The sequence below is a fragment of the Amphibalanus amphitrite genome, unplaced genomic scaffold (assembly GCF_019059575.1).
Source record: "Amphibalanus amphitrite isolate SeventyFive unplaced genomic scaffold, NRLGWU_Aamphi_draft 000102F_arrow, whole genome shotgun sequence".
NCBI lineage: Eukaryota > Metazoa > Arthropoda > Thecostraca > Balanomorpha > Balanidae > Amphibalanus > Amphibalanus amphitrite.
This window is the reverse complement of record NW_024881597.1, coordinates 264,400-289,931: the sequence shown is the minus strand read 5'-3', so window position 1 is coordinate 289,931 and position 25,532 is coordinate 264,400. Positions and strand designations below refer to the sequence as shown.

At 50.6% G+C, this 25,532-nt stretch overlaps 1 protein-coding gene across 1 annotated transcript in view; it reads left to right on the top strand.

Annotated features, from left to right (window-relative positions):
• The window catches only part of LOC122380614 (kinesin-like protein Klp98A), a 118,464-nt gene that overhangs the window by 41,659 nt on the left and 51,273 nt on the right, over positions 1-25,532 (top strand). Inside the window, exons 11-14 of the mRNA XM_043363920.1 lie at positions 1,148-1,283; positions 3,663-3,751; positions 11,364-11,547; positions 20,710-20,887. Coding sequence (XP_043219855.1) covers positions 1,148-1,283; positions 3,663-3,751; positions 11,364-11,547; positions 20,710-20,887 — 587 coding nt within the window. The remainder of the gene's footprint in view (positions 1-1,147; positions 1,284-3,662; positions 3,752-11,363; positions 11,548-20,709; positions 20,888-25,532) is intronic.

The window sequence follows — 25,532 nt, the reverse complement described above, 5'->3', positions numbered from 1 at the left end:
TCCTCAGATGTTCACAGGTGTCTAGAGAGGTCGTTTTTGGCACGAGACGTCCCTTTCGGGTCGCGCTGGGGCTGGAAGTGCTTGAAGCCGTAGAGGGCGCTCCTGTACAAGTGGTAGCGATACTTGTTTGGAACAGTAGTTACAGGGAGCGATGCATCGGCGTTATAGAGGTCGCTGAGGTAGGGAGGTTGCTCAATGCCCGTCGCATGGCTGCTCCGAGTCTGTCAGGTTTGTTTCAATCTTCTTGGGACATCGGTGTATTATCAAGTGGATGCTGTTGAATCCGCTCCCTGATTTCGATCTATCACACGCGATGTGAAATTGTTGTTGGTTGAGGGTCCATAGCAATTACCTTTCCTTCTCAGAAGGAGTATCAATATTATTCCGCGATGATTGTAGAAGCGTAAAAATTATGTTTTTGATATCGGCACCCGTGGTGAAACAATGCGTGCTTAGCGGCAGCATATTTATCGATATATTATACACTTGTATTTGTAGTTGAACACGATATCCACCAGATTGATAATTTCATATATTCTGTGCGGGAGGCGCGTTTTGGTCCTAGTTCCTAATGCTGTTTGCTGCTGCAATCGCAGAAACTCACATTGCATATTGTGTGCAGAGCGCGTTACTGGGAGGAGAGTTCCGGGTGTTATATAACGGCGTGAAGTTCCAGATTGAGACGACTCAGGATGCCCGTGACTTGAATAAGCGGGCATTCGAACTGCGCGACGGTGTGTGATGTTTCAGGGCTCGGGCTGGAAATGTTCGCATGCTTGTTCCCAAACTGTAGTTGGCTCTGCGAGATTTACAGTAGTGCTTCATGCTGCGGTATATTTGGGTAACTAAGCTAACCAGTCCATCTCCCAGGAACCATGGACGAAGGAGCATGCTTCAAAAATGTCACAGCGTGACCGTCTCTCTTCACCTGCAGCTCCCACGGGCTGGAGCTGATTTAAAAAGAAACTCATTCCTTCCATGGTAGGTGACTGGCTCTGACCTGACGCGTCTGTGTCCTCTCCACAGTCGTCCCGGGCCCTGACCTGCCCCTATCCTATTTAAGCCGCCTCGGGCTATGATCCGCCCCTCCCCTGTCCACAGCACCCTCAGACCCTGAGTTTGATAGACCCTCTCTACTTTCCCACAGTCTCCTCGGGCGCTGGAGCTGATACAGGAGAAGGAGGCCCGGGCGGACGAGATGACCAACCAGTGGATGGAGGGCTGGCGGGAAACGCAGAAGATCCTTCAGGAGCAGCAGACACTCGGACTGAGAAAGTCGGGAGGTGAGGGGACGCACGACAGCAGCCAATGACAGTCGGAGTGATCTACTTATTGGATGTGTCGTGAACGTCGTTTGGTCGATTAGAAGATATGATGAGGCGGAATAATGTCATCAACTCCTACGCATGCTCTTCTTACATTCTCGTAATGTGACCCAGTACTTTAAGGTTTAGATGAGAACATTTTGTTGGGATCCTGAGAAACCTTGCATCACGTAATCTCGTAATTGATACTGTGTGTCTGAGGACCTAAGGCTTAACTGTAAAAAAGGAGATGTAAACCGCCGTGACATTGGTTGCTTCATATTGTTTCAAAAAGTTAGCACAATAGTATGAACTTTATGCCCCGCATAAAGTTCATACTATTCAACGTGACTCGTTGAATCTTCCATATGGATGCATGCCATCGTCGAATTCAATTCTGACCCAGGCTAACAGTCTAGTCAAAACCTCTAAAATAGATCGGCGCTCCGCCTGGTTCGTGGCGTTCGCTAGCGGCGTAAATCATCGTTTTATTTTCATTGTCTTCGAACGTCGCCCGTTTTCCGTGCAGTGCAGTGCTCTGAACCAGCGGCTCTCGGCGGACCCATTCAGTGGACTGCTTTGTTCCTCGGTTCCAGCTCGTCTCATTACCCTAGGAAGGGCGGTGCTGGGCCGAGCTTCAGTGCTCTCCGGTGCCGCAATTGGTTCGGTTGGGGAAGCGGGGAGGAGAGGCGTAGGACGGGTCGGGGACGCAGGCCCCAACCCACCAGCTTCATTCAGTCAATCGCCAAGCTTTGCAGGCCCCCGGTGCCGCCCTTCTAAATTGCAAGGTTGTGGGGGTGGGGGGGGGGAGGGACCGGTCGGGCCGGAACCCCCAACACGTCAGCTTCGCTCAGTCAATAGCCAAGCTCTGGAAGCCCCTGGCGCCGTCCCTCTATAGTGTGTGGGGGGGGGGGAGATGTGGGACCGGTTGGGCACAGAGCCCCCAACACGCCAGCTTCACTCAGCTGATCGCCTAGCCTCGGGGGATTCGCTGACCCATTGTCGGAGCTCCGGACCACCGGTAAAATGAAATAGCGGATGCTTTTAGGTGTATTGCTGCCCAGCTCCGGCTGTATGTCGCAGATGGAGAAACTGAGCTGTATGGATTCAGGAAGGATTGGCAACCGGACCTTACAAAGGACGTCAAAACCATATGCTTTGTTCCTTTTGATTATATTGTTACAGCTGTTACCGCTTTGAAGCCGTTTTTCAGTTACTCAATTTTACAACGAAATGGAAACTTAACCTTCATTCCTGATTGTTTGATCCCCTCTGCCGTACCATCGTTTTTACTGCAGCCATAATTGAAGTGTCGAGCGAACATATGTCGGGATCCGGGACAGTGCAATAGGGCTGTCATCAGCCGTCCTGTTGGCGTTTTGAGCACGGCAGGCTGGTGTACTGCTGGTGACTGTCGATGAGGTTCTATTGGGACCCCAACCGATCGCCGGACTTACTGGGATTGTACTATGTTATCCGTGATCCGTGATCCGTGATCCGAGGTTCGTGATCCGTGATTAATAGCGGTAACCCTGACCATGATCGTCTCTGTGGTCCACACCAAGAATGCTTTGTTTCTATTGCTGAAACCGCACTCATCATTTTGTTTCATTGTCACGATGTAACCCGTCACGTTCATTCGTGATTGTGATTCAGTACCGTGAACCATAACCAGGACTGGGCCCGGTCCTTTTTATGGCAATTCATTGGGTAACGTGGTTATAATCGGCTGCTGTTTTTGTTGACCATTGTGTTCGTGACTCATGCCGTGATCATGACTCGTGACCCATTATGTGCGGAAGCGGCCATGACCCTTTCCTAGGACTTAGCGCTATAATTTGTGATTCGTGTATACTCCGTGACCTTGTAACATGATTGGGACTCGTACTCTTAAACTCAGAACCGTCACCCATGATCCATGATCGTAACCTGTGTCCGAGACATTGAAACATGCTCCTGGGCTCCTGGCCGGTCTGTGTGTGTCAGTACGATCGTTGCCGCACTATTGACTATCAGACTGTGATTAATTATCGATGGGACGGTCACTGCGGTAATGTGTGCGACTCTGGTCCAGTCAGTGTTCATTTGTCACTGTCAGCGGACTGCTGGCCGTTATAGCTGTGTGGTTGCGAGTCTGCTGAAGACACTGAGAATGGTGTGTCTGTGTCTGAAATGACGTTTGTAGACTCTGTCTGCGTCTACGTCAGTGTCTGAAATCACGTCTGGCGCAGTGACTGTTTTTGTGTGAGCAGTGACCGTCTGAGCAGTTACTTGAGATCATGCCTTGAGACGCTGCTGGTGTCTATAGGCGCGGCTGTACGGGCGTGACTGCGACTGACTGGGGCGTATTCCTTTCAGTGGGCGTGGTGTTGGACTCGGACCGCCCTCATCTGATTGGCATTGATGACGACCTGACCAGCACGGGTATCACGCTCTACCAGCTGAAGGTGAGGAATCAGCTACAGTTAGCGTTGCGCATTGAATCCCCTGATAATACGGGAAGCGAACTGGCCAGTATGGGCAATACTCTACCAGCTTGCGGTAAGGTACAGTCATCACCACAACGCGAGCCCTCTGGTAGTGCAAAACTGCATAATGGTGCTTCAAATGATCACATTGGGAATAACACTATACAAATATGTGAGATAAGGGTCACATTCCATTCCGGCTTGAACCCTCTGGTAATGTAAAACACTTTCCTTGAAATTCGTCTGCGCCAGCCATCCCCTGGAAGCCTGTCTCCCTGTGGTATATTGGCTCTAGCCGAGTCTGGTCGGTACGGGTAGCATTCCGCTGGGACGGCCGGACGGCCAACCACGGCCAATCTGTTGGCCGGGCGGACATGTCTGCAGCTCACGGCACGTGTATAGCGAGCCGCCCGGGCCGCCGCGCCCGCTCGGCCGGAACTCGTAAATCGTGCGCCGGTCAGTAGCCGGCAATAGGTCGGGTCGGTGTGCCCGCCGGACCGACAGTCGGACAGGTATTTGTGGCGAGCAGGGACTGGGGAGTGAGAATGGCGGCGTGTGGCTTATTTGTAACCAGCCCGGAAGATTAAGTGTGACACTGTTTTGTAGCGAGCTGGGAGGACTGTATGGTGGTGTGCAGATTATTTGTAGGTAGCCGTAAGGGCTGAGTGTGTGACACTCTTTTGTGGCGGGCCGGGAGGATAGGGTATGATAATGTGCGGCCTATTTGTAGTGAGCCGGGAGAACTGATGGTGGCGGATTGGTATTAAAGTCTTGCTGACGACTACCAAGGAGGGCCGTAGACCGTCTCTGCGGACCGTGTCACATGTAGATCGCGGCTTTTTTCTGAAGTGTGAGGAATTAATGCAATATCTACCATCAAAACCGTAGGCGTCTTGGCTGGCAGCATGCGAGAAGTTAATATATCTGGAACGCTTTCATAAATCGTTTCCATTCGGCCCCAGATTAAAACCATAATTTCACGACATCTCCTTATGGACTTGCCGATAGTCTCAGCTTCGCCAGAATTTGCCGCCAGAAAATAATGTAATCCAGCTTCGTTTGAAATTAGCGCTCTGTTTATGTGATCCAATCGGTATATATGACCGACCTGAATTACCGACTTTCGGCTGGGTCCCATCCGGTCATGTCCCAATAAGGAGAAACATGCGCATTTATCGCATGGATGTGAGCGAATTATTCCTCATCCCATTTGCCTGTCCCTGCAGTTGCATGGAATCAGTAGAAAATGGCTATGTTGTTTGCCCCTGATGAGTAGCAATGGCCCGTAGGTCACCGTAGGTAATCAACAGACGAACTAACAATCATTCTGCTAATGCGTGGAGCCTGTCTCTGATAGCTACGCGAACAAAATCACAAGCCTGACTGGCGTTTCTCTGAAGAACGTGTCACATCTAGCTCGCAGATGCAGTTCTTCTCTGAACTGGGAGGCATTGACGTTAGTATCCAGCGGAGTCACTTCACGTCTGAATTTGTCCATGAGACTGATGTATCCCGCCGCCCGGCAACCGCGACTGGCTGATGGGGTTCACTTTAGGCCTTCGAACTGCTTTATGACTTAGATACTCTAAAACTGCCCATTCAATCGGCCATTGCGCTAAATATGGTTATTAAGTCTGTAGAAGAGGCGTTGGTGGTAGCACTCATGTGTGCGCCTGGCTATGCAATGTGCGCATTCATAGTGCGGCGGTACGACGCTTTGTGAGCGGTACCAGGGCGGCCGGCGGTGAGGTTCTGCCACATGCCGATCAGCTTCTTTGAGACATACGCCCCCGGTCGGTGATGAGTGAATACATTCATTCACGTGGACAATGCGGCCCAGGTGAATCAGCCGTGGGCAACTCAGTGGTGTTACTGGGCCCTAGAAATAGACTTCTTGTCTGTTGCTAAGCTGGTTTGCTGATTGGAATAGTTCTACCCTGTCCAAATCCTATGTTTAGCTTCACAGAGGTCACAAAGTTCTGGCTAGTGCCGTCGTTCGGCTGATTGACGTCGGTTAAATGCATCTCGGAGATGGTCTATGCATTGATCGCCGTTGACTGCCATTCCGCTGAGCTTCTCTCTACCGCCATCCAGTGCAGTGTCTCAATCAGTGGCTGGAATGAGTTCGGGTCTCCATGGCTGTCCGCTCGATATACCTCAGCGGCACGGGCCGTTTGGGTCGCGGTAATGTCGCGGAGACCCGTTATACCGTTCGATATGACCGCGGCCGCACAGAGTCGATCCACCAAGCTCGCCGTTCCGGCCGACCCCCGAGATTGCACGACCGCATCATGGCTGCGGCGGGCCGGCGACTTAATTAACGCCGCGCTCGGAACAGGACGTCTTCATACGGCCGGCGGCGGGCGGCGCATCAGGATGACGTATTGATGCCGGTGTGACGCCGAACGGCGGCAGGTTGGCGCGTCAGGATGACGTATTGATGCCGGTGTGACGCGGAGCTGCTGCAGGCGGACGCGTCAGGATGACGTATTGATGCCGGTGTGACGCGGAGCTGCTGCAGGCGGACGCGTCAGGATGACGTATTGATGCCGGTGTGACGCGGAGCTGCTGCAGGCGGACGCGTCAGGATGACGTATTGATGCCGGTGTGACGCGGAGCTGCTGCAGGCGGACGCGTCAGGATGACGTATTAACATCAGTGTGACGCCGGGGTTTGCTGGGGAGCGTTGATATGGCTTCAGTGGCTCCCTGTAACCTCCCTGCTGCAGGCAATCCGGGCAGCACGTGGGCTGACCTGTGACTGCCCGTGAACAAACGAACAACGGACAAAACGTGTCTCTCATCAAATGTCAAAACGCCAGAAGTTGATACTGGAAATCTAACGAGATGATTATAGAAAAGTCCAGCGTGAAAACTGAAATGCTACACGGAGCGTAATGAGTTTTCTGCTCACAAAAAGTCTGGTTTTCTGCTGACAAGGGATCACAGTGTCGCTGTCGACCTCCGGTTGTAAGTGACACGTCTACTCGATTTTGTAGATTTCGCTTGTCACCACGTCGACAGAAGGATGACCGCTGTCAGCTGGAGGCAGGTTCCCTCAATCTGCAGACTTTTCGTGAACCAGCACAGTTCAGCTGGTGCCTGACTTTGTCTCCGGGCCACGCAGGATCGCAGCCCTTCAACTCAACGGGGCACGTGCTGACAATATCGGCCCAGCGCGTGACCGAGGCGCTCGTAATCTCTGGCTAGTGGGCGGATAACTGTGGATTAAACGTTTTAATCCGTGTAACAAGTGTGGATTGGAACTGCGACGCTGTTTCGGGCGGACGGGAACGACTGGGCAGCGTGCCCTGTTGTTGAATCGCGCCCGAGTGGCTGGTCCAGAAGGTTAAGGTCTGACCCATAAACCAGTAAGCTTACATCTGTGATCAGTGGCAGTGTCGCTATAACCTGCTCAAGTGCTCATTCAGAGGAACGATGTCCGTCCCTGTCGGCTGGGTACCTCAAGTTAGATTACGACTTTTGAACGCTTTACGAAGTGCATGCCAGGCGTATCGATTAGATATGATTAGTGCTGAGGCTGAGGACATGCCACGCGGCAATAAAGTTTCATTAAATTTCTGCCAACTGAACGGTGTGGTGGTATAAAACGATTGGCAATGGACGAGGAGGTATGTGGTTTGATTGGCTTAGAGTGGATTGGTCAGATTGGTTGGACTTTTGGATTTCGCGGGACCTGGCGCATTGGAGACTGGTAGAGCTCAGTTCAGCTTTCTTGGTCGCTCAGCTCAGCTCCTGCTCAGCTATCTCAGATGAGCTCAGGCTAGTTTAGCTCAGCTGTCTAAGTCGTTCAGTATAATTCAGCTCAGCTAAGAATCGGCCGAGTTCAGTGCAAATAAGACAAGAGCACGGCTTGCGGCATGAGAGCGCACTCGTTTCTTGCAGGTGGAACGGTGCCAGCGTCGAAACGCTGCAATAGCGGATTGGGTTTCAGAAGTATTCTGAGAGAGTTAGACGCTCAGCGCACATTACGCTGTACACTTGTCATATTAATGCTTTCTTACAGGGTCTCAGAACCAACTTGTCGCCTTATTGACTTAGTCCTGTCATTGATTATTCGGCCACACCTCTGGGAAAATCGTTGTAGCTGGTAGATGATAATCCGCTAATGTGTCTGGTAAAAAAACTGTTATCCCTGTTGTTAACGAGGGACACTAAGCCGATACCTACTTCTTCATTTATACTTTGATTGAAATACTGCTATCCACATTGATGTTCGATAAATTGTAGGAAACGTTCATGGAGCGTGCATGTAGCGGAATCCATAAAATCCACACATGTTAGCGTATTCAATTTAGCAGAAGTCATTGCTCATTGCCGCCATTACAGTAGACTGCAAACTACATGCTTCTGTTGATTAACCTAATTAATTATCGCTGTGTCAGTGGCTGCTGGCTGCGCTGCAAGGCTTGTTGGTTGCGTAAGAGTCTCTGCAACTGCCCAGCTACTAGCTGCTTAAGCACTAGCTGAAGTGGCGTGGTTTGGAATGCTGTTTGCTACTTTGGTCACGTACCGGCCGTACTTCAAAGCAGCAGGCTCCTGCAGTCTACTCCAATAGCTCAGTCGGGCAGCGCTCTGAACTGTTCGGCTGATCGCCAGCGAGGCTGGGCTCCAGTCGTTTTGGCGGACACTTTTTTGATGGGCTTTAGAGAGTAGCAGCGGTGGCGCTTCAGGGCTGATAGAATCAATTAGTTTTTGCTTGCCCCGACTTTAAGACGCATTGGCTGGGGTGAAGTGAGAAGGTGTAGTGAGGATATGTATTGGACTATTTGACCCTTGTTACTGTAACCCAATTCTTGTCTCTACATCACACGCCGGCTAGTTCCTTGACCAAGAGCAGATACGCCCAGTGGCAGTCTCATCTGTATTGCGTTGCCATTACAATATAGTTTGACGTGGTAGGACGCGTCTTATTTAGATCATATGAGCTTTTCCGTGTCCTTTTGTGGGATCGATGCAAACTCTCGGCATTCAATGTATTCTCGTCATGCGGATTTGAGTGGGAGGTAGGATCATGTCAGTGGCGTCCGCGAGTCGTCAATGCAATCCTTTTGGGATCATGCCATTCTCAGTCCCAGTCCACCAGGAGGCGGATATTGAGTCAGTTCCACGCCTCACCGAAATCTGAATCACCTCACTCACTTTCATATATACCTTGCCGACGCAGCCGTCCGCGTGAAAACTTACTCTCGTCTCGAGACTCGAGATTTGCATTAGGCGTAATGTTTCCCGAGAGAATTTCTGGAACGGCGCCAGAAGATTTTCGCGTGGTTCAGAGACGATTCGCAAGTACCAGCTTTTCGCCATCTCGTTCAATTCAATCGACGGAGAATGCCGAAGTGTGTGGAAAATGGCATTGTGGTGATGAACGAATCAGCTGAAGTAAGCAGAAATGAAATGAAAATGGGAAAATCAACAGAAGCTGAATGAGGTTCGGTTAAGTGATGCCAATTCAGAAAATGAACCGTTTGTTTTCTTATGCAAGATGTTATGTAAGGGCCTTTGGCTCTGCATAAAATCGACGCCTGGCTTTACCCGTTGCAGAGACTGTCTGCCTGATGCCCACTGTTGTAGTGTGCTTTGCTGGCTTTGGCTTTTGTGTGCATTGACCGCCTACTTATCCGACTTACAAATGCCACTTCGTGGATCGAATCTCACTCAAACGACCAGCACTGTGCTTTAGTACCTAACGATCACCATACTCCTGCGATCAGTTCCATACTCCAGTGACCAGCATCATTCTCCAGTGACCAGCATCACACTCCTGCGATCACTTCCATACTCCAGTGACCAGCATCATTCTCCAGTGAGCAGGATCGTACCCCAGCGATCAGCACCATACTGTATCGACATCTGTATCATAGCTAGCGGCCGTGAACATACGTCAGCGAGCAGCGTCGCACGTCAGCGAGGCCGTCCCCTGTGACCTGTCTGACCCCGTGCGCAGTTCGCCGCATCCAATTACGAACAGGGGATACAGGGCGCGCGGCGCCGCTAGCTAATATCCTTAGGGGCTCTGGCCCTCGGCACTAATTAGGCTCCGTCTGCATGCGCACATGGGCACACGCGAGTTGTTACGAGCTTAGCAAGGATGCCTGTGATATAAGTACGTTCCATGAAGTCGGCGTGGTTCTTGGTTATTGAATCCCTTTGGAATGTACACAATTCCAAGCTTAAAAAGTATGGTAGTGAACTTAAACCGCTGAACGGGTTGTTTGGCTCTATCCTCCCTTTGTTTATTTCGTTATTCACTGTGTATCGTATTCGTATCCACACCGCCTGCAATCTCTTCACTGGCGCCCGGCCGCTGAGGCTCGCCATATGCTGACACTTGTGACGTCAGAGCTGTGACGTGGTGTGACGTCAGTGGAGCAGCGCTATCGCGTGACACCCTGTCGGCGTACCTCCCCATCGACCTTCCCCCTTCCCCTCCCCCCGGCGGGTCACACAAACATGCAACTCGCGGGGACTGGGTCGGCCGGCACTGGATGTCTTGTCGGCCGGACCGAGACTGTGACTGTTCTTCCCGTCTGTATGGGACTGAGTGACTGAGCGAGCGACTGACCTCAGCTCTGCGAGCGGGACGCGGGAGGGATGATCGTCTGATACCAAAAATAACGCGCAATGAAATAATGATGGCAATTCGTGGGGTAATATATCAGGCAGAATGTGGTCAATCATGCCACGGTCTGGCGGGGGCAATCAACTATTCAGCATCCTCTCCCTCCATCGCCCTCTCTCTCTCTCTCTCTCTCTCTCTCTCTCTCTCTCTCTCTCTCTCTCTCTCTCTCTCTCTCTCCCTCCCTCTTTCTCTTCCTCGCCCTCGATCCCACTGGGACTATAACGCTATTCAGTACTATTCCGCCCAGCATAATTGCCGACACGACCTCCGATAATAAGTACCTATATGTCGTATCGCACGAGTGGCAGCCTTCTCAGACCCCATCGCACTCGTACAGCCCCGCCCCCTCCCCCTACTCGAAGCACCCCTATTCTTGGCAGCCCCTTTCCCATCGATGACTGTTCCCCGTTGTGGTGTATTGCTCGGTTCGTTACACCCGTATTTACCTCATCACCTCAGTCGTAGAAACGGCTGGGTCTATCTTCCCTTTGTGTGTTTCAGGCGGAGAGCCGGCCGTGTGTTTCACTGTTTCAGTCGACTGTCCATTGCCGACGTGCCGAGTGTTTTAGTCTGTCGCCTATCGGTGTGTTTCAGTGTATCACTTTGTTCACTGTCACTGTGAGCACTGTCACTCTTCACTGGTAAGTGTTTCAGTTTGTCGATTATCCAATATCCATGTATTTCAGTGTTTCAGTCTGTCGATTATCCATGTATTTCAGTGTTTCAGTCTGTCGATTATCCATGTATTTCAGTGTTTCAGTCTGTTGATTTTCCATGTATTTCAGTGTTTCAGTCTGTCGGTTATCCATGTATCCCAGTGTTTCAGTCTGTCGATTATCCATGTATTTCAGTGTTTCAGTCTGTTGATTATCCATGCATTTCAGTGTTTCAGTCTGTCGGTTATCCACGTATTTAGCATGTAACTCTGTCGTCTTTCCGCGTGTTTCAGTCGGAGAGGACGACGCTGGGCGCGGCCGCCGACTGCGACATCGTGCTGGAGGGGGCCGGCATCGCCGACCACCACTGCGTCATCACGCTGTCTGACCAGCTGGGCGGCCTGCTGACCGCCATTGGGGACGCCGTCTGCACCGTCGACCAGACAGACGTGGAGCGGGAGCATCGGCTCACTCAGGGTATGTATGTAGCGACACATTAGGTTTCTATGGACCCATGGTATGTACTACTTCTGACACTGGGGTACATACTAAGTACTACAGCGGAGCGCGAGCACCGGCTCACTCAGGGTAGGTAGTGACACTGGTGTCCCCACACCGGCCCAAGCAGCGTATGCACTGACACTGGGGTAATACTCGTACCGACCCGGGGTATATACTGACTTTGGGAAACCAGGCTAGTGGAGCACCGGCTCATCCATGATATGTGCAGATGCTGCAGTATCTCCACACCGGCTTACTCAGAGTATGTACCATGTAGCGACACTGGGGTACCTGGAGCATCGGCTCACTTAGGGTATGCATTTACTGGTACTGGTGCTATCTATGAAGCGCGAGTACCGGCTCACTCAGGCTACGCTGATTTATTGTTGCGTCTACATACTTCGGTTCGTAAACACATTACCACATGGTACATTTCGATGACAAACTAGACACTACCACTCATATTCCGTCAGTGCTTTGGTTTTGCACCAAATATTTCGCCCCATGGAACCTCGAAGTCGCTTGGGGCTAGCTTTCTCCCATTCTCGATGAGCTGGCCAAATACGCTGGAGCAGTAGTAGCGCTCTCGCAGTAGCGCAGTAGCGCGCTCAGGCTACTGACACAGGACACCCTAAATGATGCTTTCAAGCTTCGGTTAAGCTATATCAAGAGATGATCAATGATCATTCACATTGTATGTTTTGTCTGGAGATAATTCTTCCAGTCAAGCCATTTTGATATGTTGCTGGTAAAAGGGATGTATTTTGCAGGATAATCACATCTCATTTTGTAATGAACGTGAACTACCAGTCTGGTTACTGGCAGCGGTTGTATTGCGCGCGGTGCATCCGGGGTGAAACGTGGGTACACACTCCACTTCCGTTGGCGTAAAAACACTCAGCTGAAAGCCCATACACACTAATGCTGCCACTATTGGGGGCGTCCTGACAGACACGGAAGCATAAGAGTGCGGTGGGCCAGTGTCCTGAAATTGATTTTTCAGAGAGTGTGATTGAAGCCGCGAGGACGTCGCTATTTCAAAAGGACGTTGATATCGGTGCGGAGCCTAAGCCACTGAAGATCCCTTACCTAAATCTCTTAAAATTAGCGATTTTCACTGGCAATATTGACTAATACCACCTCAAGGCACCTCAAATGAACATATATAGACACAAAGTAATGCCAGTTTACCCCTAGTAAAATACAAAATTCAAGCATTCACCACAAACACCAAAACAACACTTTGAAGATGTCTAGTTCTTGTCCATGATCGTACACAACAGTCAACAACAAATATGCTTCAACAAAATCAGCCCAAGAGCCAGCGGCTATCACTAAATATTGACGTCATAAGAGGGATATCATATCGAGCAAGAGGACTGATGTAAAAAAGCAGACGTCCAAACAAAGAGGTGGAAAACAGTTCGGAAAATTAATTTCCATAGCTTACTGTTATGAAATTCAATTAAGAAAACTCCAAGGTGGACGCTGAATTTTTCTTGGCTGGAAAAAATGTGAAATCATTGTGCACTTTTCAGTTTTGTACCGACGTCGATTAAATGGGAATAACAAGGTCAATCGACGTCCCCAACATTGCGTGTATTTTTAAGCCAAGGACGACATACTTGAATTAATTCTGTTGAAATTCGGTAACTTTATTCTAATTCAAACAGATAAACATTAAACTTTTTCCCCAACCACTATCAACATATGCAAAATTAACTACTTTTGAAGGGCATGTTCAAGGGGCAGCGCTAACCCGTTACTGTGACCTTCTGAGGGGGAAAAATAATTAAATATGTTACAGTGATTTGATACAAAAGGTATGTTGCGTGCTTATAGTTAAATGTCCAAGTAATACTCGTATATTCGCATGATTAATTTTTATCTATACACTGCACAGTTACTAAAACTGAAAAGTGGAAAACGACGTCCTCAGATCCCTCTATTCCGACATCTTTTCTTCTTCATATGGCAGCATTACCTTCACATGGTAAAGGAAAAAAACCTATCCATATCTGACGCACAGAAAACGAAAATAAAATAAAACCGCGTTGTTTACTGTTGCGGCAGTTGGCCAGGAAAGGGGAGTGTAAGAGTGGGTTTGTGAGGACTTAGGATATATTTACTGTTATTTTGCATACCTAGCCGTGTTTTTAGGCTACAGAGGTGATATTTCCTTTTGTTATTTTGCTTTTGGTGTTCGATAGGCCTATCGACTTTTATCTGTCAGGGACGTCGTTTGGCTTTCCGGGACGTCACAAAGAGAATCTGTTAGGTGTGGGTTTCCACCCAAATTCACGAAAATCAGGACACTGCGGTGGGCGTAGGATGAGGCTAGGATTTCCTGAAAGAGCGACCTGACAGTGCTCTTAGCGGCGTACTTATCTTTGATGTCGGCTGTCACTGCGCATTTTCTGCTTGGCATGCCAGTATTTATATAGATTGATACATTATATGGTCCTTTGAGGAATACGGGCAGGTTTTCCTGCATGATTCATTGGGAGACACTATTCTTACCTGACCTTTCGGCCGGCACAGCTGTGTTTTTATGTGCATTTGAGAAAAATGGGTAGGTTTTCTTGATTCAGTAGCGACTATTTCTCACATGACCTTTCGGCCGGCACAGCTGTGTTGCCAGTGAATCTCAGAGCCCTCGCCGTTATTTGCCGCCCGGCTGGCAGTGTCGGCTATTTACCGAGCCGTCGGGAGCCGTGTCTCAGGCTGCGGCTCGGGGCTCGCAGGCCGATACCGTCCCACCGTGCCGCGCCGCGACCCCGTCGGCTCCGTTACGAATGGTCCAATTCTCGGGTGGATTTGGAGCGCGTTCTCTGGGGAGGTCTCCGCGTTATATATGGCCCCATCGAAGGTCGGCGCAGGGAGGTGTCTCGATCGCTCTCAGGTGTGGTAGGTCGGTGGATGGACAGACGGCGCAGGCACCCGGGTGAGTTGGATACTTCCGTCGCGGGAAAGATTGATTCCTTTGGGTGGACGGAACATGCCGTGTACGCATGTAGTGCACGCTTCAACACCGCACAAGTGTGTGTGACGGGATTATTGCGATGTGTAATGCTTCATCCCTGCAATATTGTCCTCACTGGAAAGGCCTTTAGTCATTCACTGTTGCAATAGGTGTTCGACTTATATTGCACTCTTTTTGCATGAGACTATAACTTTGTTACTGTTAAGCCGCTTTCGAATCCCTGTCACCAATCGTCCGCTCCTGCGTATGTGCCTTCTCGTTAAAGTGACGCAGTGCAAGTACTTGTGTATTTCCGAGGCACTGATTCTATTACATTTACTGCCCAGCCTGAGTCTGAGCGCTGTTTCATGTCCGCCTGAGCGCACCTGACCCGCCGGTGAAGGACAGATGTCGCTGCTTCCTTCCGGTCGGCGAATCTGTCGGCACGTGTCGGCGGGTCGTTTTACCAAGAGCGTGGGCTTGACTCAGGCACCTGGAATACCGAGCTGGCCCGGCCCGCCCCCGCCGCCGCTGCTGCTACCGGAGGGACGGGCTAGAGCGCTGAACTGATGATGAGCCGGATATTCCGGGGATGCGTGTAGACTGTAGAGTTACTGCCTAGGGAGCGAGGTGTGACACCTGCTCGCCGTACCAGCTTGCGCTCAAGATGCTCTCGCTTCTACAAATGCTGGTGACTGGATGTGGAGCTCAATAGGTGTGGTGTTGTGAATTTCATTGGATATGTTCGTTCCGGTTGACTCAGGCTCTTGTGCTTGTGTGTTCCAGTAAATAGCGATGACGGAGCTATAGTTTTGTAGTTGCTGTGTTCGGTAGATACTGAGAGGCATCAGAAGCTTTTTAATTATACATATATCTGACACATAAACATCTCCTTTGCCGGAGCATGCAGACGGACGAGGCGCACTGACACATGAGCACTCTACCCTTCCATCCGATTCTCAAGATCCGTGCGCCGTAAGAGAAGTTTTTGATATCGAAACAGAAGCTTTCCCGTCTCGACCGATCCCCGGTGTGACGTTCGTCACACAACAGCCGGCGCCGGTCGCGCTGCCCTCTGTCCCCATGGACCACCGGTCATTGGTCAATGGTCATCGGTCATTGGTCATCGGTCAGTGGCAGCTGTCCCGGCCCGGCAGAACATTCATCCTCTCCCGCCCTGTCGGGCGCGTCGCTCGATTTAGTCGCGAGTAGCACCTGGGCCGCAAGCTAGTGGTCGCAGTGGTAGGTGGACAGCGTCCGACGTCTGCCACGCATCATTCTTATTACTCACATGCACAGGCGCGCGGTCATGGCTGTTTTGTCCGCCCCCGGATCGGCGCTGCGACCTTTCAGAGCGGATCGCCGCGTGACTGACGGTGCGCCGGTAATCGGCCGCCGTGTTTGGGGCCCGCCTGTGCCATTCACACCGCCGCGCGGTGACCCGGGGACTGGCGGATCGACGCGTCGATGGCGACACGGGCACCTAATGGCGTCACGGCGCGCTATGAATGCCGCCGGGCGCCGGCCAGTAGGAACGGTGGAGGACGGAGGACGGGGAATAGAGAGCGGAAAGGCTAGAGACAGAAGAGGACAGTTGGAGAGTGGAAGTAGATGAACAGGGGAGGAAGAGGACAGATTCATGGAGGAGAGCAAAGAGCAGCTGTAGGCCACGGGTGATGGAAGAATGCAAATGGTGCGAGATGCAAAGTGCGCCGTGAGTGGCAAGGTTAGCTGGAAGGGAGACTTGAGTGCAGTGCCAGATCCTCTACTTATGGCGAGCTCGTTTGTAATTAATGTGGCATTTTAACTTTTTTCATTATTGATCAGCATCATTAGACGAAAAGAAATGCTTGAAAGGGTGCCGGAATCTCGTTGCACGCCTAAAAGCTGAAATTGTCGAGAAATGCCAAGAAGTTAGTGCCCACGTGGCACTTGGAGGCTACATTCGTAGCACGTGCTGAAAAATAAATGCAGTGTATGCGACGCTCAAGATAAGCCTTATCATTGAATTATCATGGAAGTCAGAGTCTGCTATCCAAGAAATTACTTGGCACAACTTCAGACTTTACCCAAAACTTCCTGATAAGGCTCCGTAACTTTGAAGGGTATGTTGAAACAATCTATCTGCATCTAATTATGGAGCGGAGGTAGACGGGTCACAAAGGGCTCGGAATTTGGCAATGTTAGACGGTAGCCTATGGTGACGCAGGTGGACGACTCTTCTAATCTCGTGTGGCCTTTTCGGACCAGACGTGCTGGAAAGGCTCAGAGTGCGGTCATTCCGCGGTGAGGTGCTCCGATGAGGTGGAACGGGCGATTCCAGCTGTGGTCTCGTGTTCTGGAGGCAGCTTTATTCACTGTCTGAATGGTGAATTCAGAAGAATGTCTTTCATTGTTTTAGTAACACACGACGGAGTTTTACATGGAGAAGAGCAATGAACAAAGTTGAATGATAAAAGGACAGAAGTGAGATTTATATAGGTTCAGTCATGTTGAGGTGTTTGGACCAGTGCTGCTGCCGTTTTCTGCAAATACAAAGATCAGTGAATACAGTGCTCCTCTTGGAAAAGCACCGCTCGGCGCTCAGCCAAATTTTCGGCAGTAAGATGTGTTCTTTTTTAACATCTTCGAAAGCATTACCTTAGGGAACCAGCTTTTTCATATTTTGAAAGGCCTCGTTACGAAGTTGGTGGCGCGGTACAAACTCTTCAACACTCTCCAATTTCACGAAACTTGCACTAGTTGATCGCAAAATAACTGATCCCGGTAACTTTCAGCCGAGTTTTGATTCACTGCCAAAAACACGCATTCACGCATCCAAAGTTTGAAATGCGGTATCGGAGTAACGTTGTAAACAAACGCTGTATCGCTGTACATATGGGGCACTGACGTGTGCCGTGCAGTGCGCGTCTTTCCTATCTACCCACAGTGGTCAGCAGGACTGGGTCAGCAGGTGGGCACGCCGCTTGGGGGGTGGTGTGTGATCGGCCGGGGGCCATCTTGGTCGGGACTTTCGGGTGTTCTGGGTGGGACAATGAAATGCGATGGGACGCGAAAAGGTGTCATGGTCATTGTGGAACGTCATGGGGACGGGGTGGAATGCAATGGGAAGCATGCAGACGTTGGCCATGTTAGGTGATGGCACGCTGCGGTGTGCGATGGGACACCGTGGGGTACATTGGGACGGGTTGGGACGCAATGGAAAAAGGTGGGATGAAGTGGTTGCCGTGGGATGCGGTGGTAAGCCTTGCTAGGACGCTGAGGGAAGTGATGGGGCGCGGTAAGACGTAATGACAGTGGTCTAGATCGATGTCGGTGGTATAGCTCGCTGATTGCGTGTTCGCGTGCCGCGAGTCACTGAGATACCCTGTCTCAGCGAGGCATTGCGCGGAATCGACGGAATAACATCGGTATAAATTTACAGAACTCCCACGGGAGTAAGAGGATTCCCACTGAGTGTGGTCGGAGGTCAGATGATCACTGCCGGCTCCCAGCCTTCACCTGTCTGACTCGCGATGTGTCGCTCCAAACTTATCCCGGAATCCATGGAGCTGGAAGTTTGCATTGTTTGATATCGGTGAGCTGCGGCGCAAAAGCCGAGTCGCACATAGTTTGATTGTTGCTTTAGAAGTTTGGAATGTTTGATTCGATGATCTGTAGAAACACACATCTGTCTGTTGCTGTCAAGATATGGCGGTCTCCTTTTGATTCAATATGTGCGTGTCTTTGATGCGAGAAAACTAACTCTGTGTACCAGCGCTATATTCCGTGAGCGCTACCTTAGCATTGCAAACACGTTGACCGAGCTATTTTACATTCCGTCTGCGACTCGCGGGAGAAATTTGACCGCCTCTGTCGCTGAAAGCCTGCTGACATTGATGTAGGTATGTCACTGAATGCGTGTGTCATCACTGAACATTCTCCTAAAAGCGCCACTGAGTGAAGCAGCATCATATCCAGGGCCATTGTAGGCCGATGGCAGAGTAACAAAGAGGAACTTTGAGCCCAGGGCTGGACTTCCGTTAGGGACTCGAGTGTCGTATGTGAGGGTGTTCCTACTTGGAAGTAGGCGTATGCAAATATTTATTTGCATAAATATTTATTATTTCCGAGACATTGCATGCGTAGCTGGACGCCTGATCAAAGGAGTGCTGGGAGAACGGATGTTTGTTTTTCTATGAGAAATATATCCTTTTGGGATTTGCCATAAGAAAAAAAACACATTGCTTTTATTGAAAAGTTGATCGCTGTTACATATTTGTAAAGACATGAACGGTGTGACCCCCCCCCCCCCCCCATGGGTGTCTGATCGTGGCGAAACTTTGCCCACTGCCCAGCGTTGCTACGGAAAGTGTCTACTTCTCCGCATAGGATACAAATAGCTCATTCGAACTACGTCTTAGTGATGTTTGCAGGCACAGGCTACTGCGCAGAGCGAACTCGAACCGAGATAGGTCATTGCCCATCGTTCAATTTCTGCAGCTTCTGGCACTTCAGTCAGCTTCTATCGGTTGGAACGAAACAAACCGACTTCTAGACGGTCGTTTGGTCGTCGACTGCCCCTGCTGCTCATAGTCCCAGTCACATACGTATACTCTTCCGGGGAAGGATAACGCCTCCACGCCCTCCAGTGACTCCTACGTCGCTAGTCACATTGCCTCTGCTAGGTTACATTGGTTTTATTCTGTTCGCTGCATGCAGCGTCACCTGTTTTTGGTGATACGATAGAAGCTTGTTACGATAAGAAGTACGATTTCTTACCACATAAGCGTAGTGGTGTGCGGTGCCTGAGCCTGTTTCAAACTTGAGTTATTACCACATAAGCGTAGGATGATGCGCGGTGCTTACGTAGCAGACACGTCTCTAAAGTAGGTGCCGGACACGGAGACGGATCTGTGTTTGTAGATGCCGTCGTGCCCGTCTTACGTTTCTCTCGGCGTGTCGCCAGCAGGAATGGCGTCAAAGATGGCGTGCTGCCGTGACCCCCGTTCTATAGCGTGTCCGGCGGCTTTAAGCACGCCAACAGCCTGTGACACTGGGTCGCCAGATCACGCCTTTGACGCCACGGGTCGGAGCTGTTTACACTAAGGATGTCCAGAGGATAATGGACCTGTTTTGGCCCGCCTGGCAAACGACCCTCAAAGACGCAAATGTCACGGGGTATAGAGGGAAACGATGTTCTGAGGAAATGGGGATATGGTGTTCAGTAAACTGTGGGGGAATCTTAGACATTTTGGCTTACTTGGAAAGATCTATCTACCTGTGATCATGCTTTCTAGCGTGTTATGTTTCTTCTTTCGTTTGTTGTATTGTATGTTTTTACTTGAGCTCAGTCTTGTATAGTGTCATTTACTAAGTCGATCCGGGAGTGATGATAGATGTTAGATAGTTGGTTAGCCATGTCGGTATTCTTTTTGACATTATTACTGCTTACTTTCCAACTAAAAAGATCAGATTTACGTAAATTATTTTTGCCATTTTCGCTTAAATGTTCTATCTTTTTACGGTTGCATCATACGTTGCACAGAAATAATGCAAAATTATGTTCAGCTATCTTTGCAATCTGCACTTAATTTCCTCTATCGTTGTATGCTGGTATCACAGTGATGAAGTAATAACACTTCAAACAAGACCCAATTACTCTGACAACGTACCTAATTTCATTTATGGTGTGTATTGCGTAGTGTCCCCACAGAGTGGTTTAATTAGCTTGGCTCTATCTCACGCGTCATTACCAACTGTCCAATGTCTGTGATATGCGACCTTGAACCTGTGGTGGGCGACGGTTGATTCAAGTGCTTCAGAGCATAGATTCGTGATACAATAGGCTGGGATCTGTGTGCGGCATTCAATGGCCCTTTACTTCAATGACCTTTGGCTTGTGACGTGTAGCTAGTGGTAGGTACTCTGTAGCTGTACTGCTCTAGAGACTGTAATTAGGTGTTCCCTTGCTTTACTGTTCTTCAAGTTCAGACCCGGTATAACTCACTCCCTCCTTCTTTCTCTCCCCCTCTCCCCCCTCGCTCTCTCACTCATTCATTCACTCCCTCTCTCTCCCTCTCTCTCTCTCTCTCTCTCTCTCTCTCTCTCTCTCTCTCTCTGTCTCTCTCTCTCTCTCACTCGTTCACTCACTCACTCACTCACTCACTCACTCTCCCCTCTCCCTCCGTCCGCAGGGTGCGTCATCACGCTGGGCGAATGCTCCATGTTCCGGTACAACAGTCCGGCAGAGGCGGCGCGACTGAGGAGGGCCGGCGTGCGCCGCGCCTCCTCCCGGCTCTCGGTACTCTCCCTCTCTGCCTGTGATCTGGCCGCTACGCGCAGCGTCGAGAGCCTGCTGACCGCCGAGAAAAGGTCAGTCAGGGCGCTCAGTAAGCAAATATACCATGCCAATGATATTAAACATACGAAAACTGACTTGCATGTTCCGTTGTTATGCCTCCAAGTATCGCAAGTAGGTTACGGCCCATGCAAAATTGGATATTTTTTTCATTCACAAAACGTGACGGCTCTGGATAACTGCGGGCTGTTTATAAATTGACAAACATTGTTAGATAATTGATGGCTGTCTCGGTACATTGTTGTCCTAAATAGTCTCTTTCATCACATTATTGTTCAATAGCGTGCCATCGTTTGAACTGTCATTTTGCCTTGATAGAAAGACATTATTAAACTTAGGCACATCCGTGTTTGCAGAATTGCGTGCGTGTTATTGTCAATCTTCGTTTCAAATGGAATGTTTTATCTTTTTACGCGACCAGCGCTTTGCTGGCCGATCATATAACAATTGTCCATTATCTCTGAAGTCGATGACTCAAGAGCTTTGTATAGCTGATGATATTGCTTGACATTTGTTTTGAAAAAAAAATCTGGAGTCGTTTTTTTTAGTCTGGAGTTTTTGTGTCTACAGCACATACCCATTTTTATTAACAATTTTTATTTACAATTTTTAATACTTTAATCAGTATAAAATGCTTCATAATGAACTACTTGTTGCATGCAACACTAATGAAATAGTAATTAATAGCACTTACATCACTTTTCGCCTGCTGCATTTCGGTCTGTTATGTTACCAGGATAAGCCGCAGCCCCTGATTCTAAGCCGACAATATGTCGCCAGCTAGCGTGTGTGAGCTGATTAAAAGTGCAGCTATCAGATCGCCACATCTAGCGCTGCGATTCGGCTGAACCTTCCCAGGCCCCTGGGGAGCGGTGCTCTATAGTTGGACGGCTCGTCTTTGTTCTACGATTGATCCTGGTAGCCCATCTGTTATCGTGAGCGTTTCACGCTATGTGTGGGACCATTAGCGCGAGCGATGGCGATAGTGCTGAGCTGGTACGATGTAAAAATAGGCTAATGTAGCACCTCGGAAAGGAAGGAACGAACATGGACCAGTATTTATACAGTGGTGGGGTATTGATTTACAATAATTTTATTAGAGACAGTGTGCTGGAACAAAGGGTCGCAGAAACTATGGGTGCTTTATTGAAAGGATGTTTAATTGAATCCCATATTTAAACAAAAAGTGTCATTTGAGATTTCCTGTGATCCTCCAATCTAGTCATGCATGCTCGTTCCGCCCGTATGGCTGTTCCGGGGCAGTGGGGCGATGACCCTCGGGTCACTGGGACGCACCGCCCCCTCACCAGGGAACTCGGCGCGCCGCCGACCTTTCGTGGCGCACGTCATTTATCTGCGGCGTCCCCGGCCTGTGCCAGCACCAGCGGCGGCCCCATGCATCGGCTGACCTTTGCCGGGGCACGGCTGCGCTCATAATTGACCTCGTTTGGCGCGCGAGACCGGCGGTCGGCAGCTGGCCCCGGCCCAGACGCCGGAAACGGGCCCTCACCGCCGGCGCTGGAGACCGCTGGGCGCTCTGCTGGTAGGCTGGGTGACATGTGACCGGTGGTGCCGCCAGAGGAGTGTCCAGTGTCCACTGTCCGTTCAGGTAGCTCAATTTCTATTGAGACGAGAATATTAATGCCGCCTTCTTTCTTAATCCAGTTTCATGGACTTACGTCAGTGGTTTCATAACGCTTCATCTCTTCAAAGTCCCATCGCGTCTCCAGAGTTACGCAGACATTTAGTTTTTACACCGGGACAGTCGCCACCTTTTCTCCGTATCTGACCCGTTTCATCAGTTTGCCCTATGGGAGGAGTCAGTTACCGCACCAGTGGGCGCTCTGCCGCCGTCTGGGACCGGTCAGTCTCGCGCCGGTCAGTCCAATAGCTCCACCACCTGCTCTGAACTCTGGTCGCGCAGTCCGCGCCCAGAGCCACTGCTGACATTTCCTCGTGGTATTCAAAGGGCGACCGTCTCGCACCACTGGCGGCCGGCCCTCAGCGCCTCCCATTATGAACGTCCGGCCGGGAATGAGGGCCACAATGGCGGGATGACGGGCGCGTCTAATGAAGACGCCTCCGGCGGCGGAGGGGCCGGGCGGTCGCGGGGATGGTGCTGACCGAACACCGGCCGGCAGACTGGCGCTGAGGAGCGGAGTGGGACAGACATCTAACAGGGCTGGCCTGACGATCGCCGGCCTGAACCGCTCGCTGTGGACCTCCGCCGCCTGCTGTGGACGGTTATTGACGCTAGAGAACTGTGCTCCACCACAAACTCTAACTCGACGTTCGTCCTCGCGAAATCTATGGCCGGTGATTTCGCACAGGAGCCTCGGGACTTTCAGACTTCGTGCCTGGAAAGCCAAGAAGATGGCAGTGCTTTGTCAGAGCTCATCAGCTGAATTCATGTTTCACCCAATGTTTTTGTTTTCCATAACGAAAAGAACTGAGAAGACGTGAGCTGGTTCGAATCAAGTGCTGGGTCGATTGCCACCTTCGCGGTTCGTAGCTGGCTATAGCGGAGAATCCGGTGAAAATCCCATCTGCTGCGCGGAGCCGCTGGGTCGCCAGCTCGCTTCTTACAAAGCCCTTAAGCTGAGTCTATCTCTGTCCCAGCTCCTGTGGCTCGCGCGGCTTCAGAGAACAGCCCGTGCACCGCCTAACAGGCCGTCTGGAGACGGGGGCGGAGCACTGGGAATACGGTGGAACATCCCGCCAATAACAGAAACGTGAGCACCGCAGAAAGTAGAAACCAGGCATTAGCAGCACTGATGAAATCCTCAGTAGACATGCTTGTTCGTGGAATTTGGTTTGACCTGCCTTCCTAGGCAGCTCGAAATAGCTGATAATGAACTCCTCTCCTTTCATTTGATGTGCAGTGCAGTCCCACTAATGCCATCCAATCTCGCCTCCCACGCGTCTCCGCGTTAGTTCACCGGTTCGCCGTTCGTCGTTCTGCAGTTCGCGGCTCACCCGTATGTGGATACCATTTCTGCTGGGCCGAGCGGCGCGCGGTGGGTGCCGATTTATCGCAGCCGCCCTGCGTGAACGAGCGTGTGGTTTCCGTCGTCGGATGCGGGCGCGCCAGCTGCGGTGCGGTGCCGACCTGTTGTTGTGCGGCCGAGCTGGGACGACCTTCCCGCCAGCGGGCGGGTGTCGATCGATCAAAGCGCCGCGCCGGGCCCGGACGCGCTCTCAGAGTGTCGGGAGTGTCGGCGGCGACACTCCCGACACTCTGCGGAGGGCCGCTCCGGTCGCTCTCGGCACGGCGCTGATTGGGCGGCTTTGATACGTCTGTCGTTGAGACAACACCCTCGGGACGGTCTGCTAATACAGAGACGGGTCGAGACAGCCTGTGAGGGAATTGCTGGGTCGCTCCGTGGTGCTGACTTCAATATATCGTATGAATCAGTTTGACGAAGTTGCCTTGGGAGTCGTGATGTAGGATTACTGGACCTGGAATGATTGAAGGAAAATGAAGTGCATTGTAAGTCACATGCGGTGCCGAGCTCAAGACATGTGAATTGTATCGGCAATGTTTAGAGTACCTGTTCTAATTCTAGGACTAGGAATCGTTATGTAAAAACGTTAAATTTATTCCGTTAAAAATGAATCGCGTCATCTTTGAATGCTTCTTTGCTGAAAGGTGAACTGAAACGTGAAATGTCCTGTGGCGCCGTGCTCATCCCCTATTTATACGTTGTTGGTATTCTCCCAACGGTGTTTTGTTTTTCACAGTCCCTTTGATAGGCCCTCTGAAACGTGTTCCATTCCCCATTCGCGCCGCTGAGTTCTGAGCCAGAGTTGGAGGGACGTGAATCCCCCAGGGAATCGCCGCGCTCTGGCGCTGACGGTCTGTTATTTTCGAGCGTTTCTCAAATGTCACCTGGAGGACGACGACGGCTGTCTGGTGGCCGGACGGGTCTGTCGGTGACATTTGGAGCACTCAGAGTGTCTCCTTGTCGCCGCAGAGCTGTGTTCAAACCGGGGATTGTCAATGCAGCACATCCGGGGCAGCTCAGAAGAGCGTTGCGAAGTTGAGATAGGCGATGGCGTATCTCATCGTCTGGATTGGAGTTGTTATCGTCAACCTTAGCGAATGTTGGGCTTCCTCAGTGGCAAACATCGGTATGCTTACGCCTGATTGTATGCGTTTGGCTCTACATATGGCTGTAATGAAACGTTGTATTTGATCTTGCAGATGCCGCGTGCAGTAGGTGTTTGCTAGTTGTACCTTATCTTCATGGTGTAGCTGGTTTTTTAACCGTGCACATGCCTGGGGAGGGGAGTACGACATTAGCGAGCTCCGTAGTCACTAATCATTGCGATAGGTATCTTGCCAACTTTTTTTGTGTGCAAGCGGAGTAGTCCCTCCAATGTCTCCTCAATCTATTCTGGTGGTGTAAAATCCTAACATTAATTGCCATAGGGGCTCAATCGGTGATCAGCGTTTCAGGTTTCGCAAGTCAGTTTTGGAGTGTCTCCCCCGTTTGTTGGTTGTACGCAGCGCGTGTATCGCAATTAATCTCAACACTACGAGCCAGCTGAAGCAAACACACACGTCCCATCTCTCCACGAGCCGTTGTAATTTCGCGACAAGGAGACGCGGTCTTTGTTTTTGAAATGAGGACTAAGATGCTGCGGCCATACGAAAGC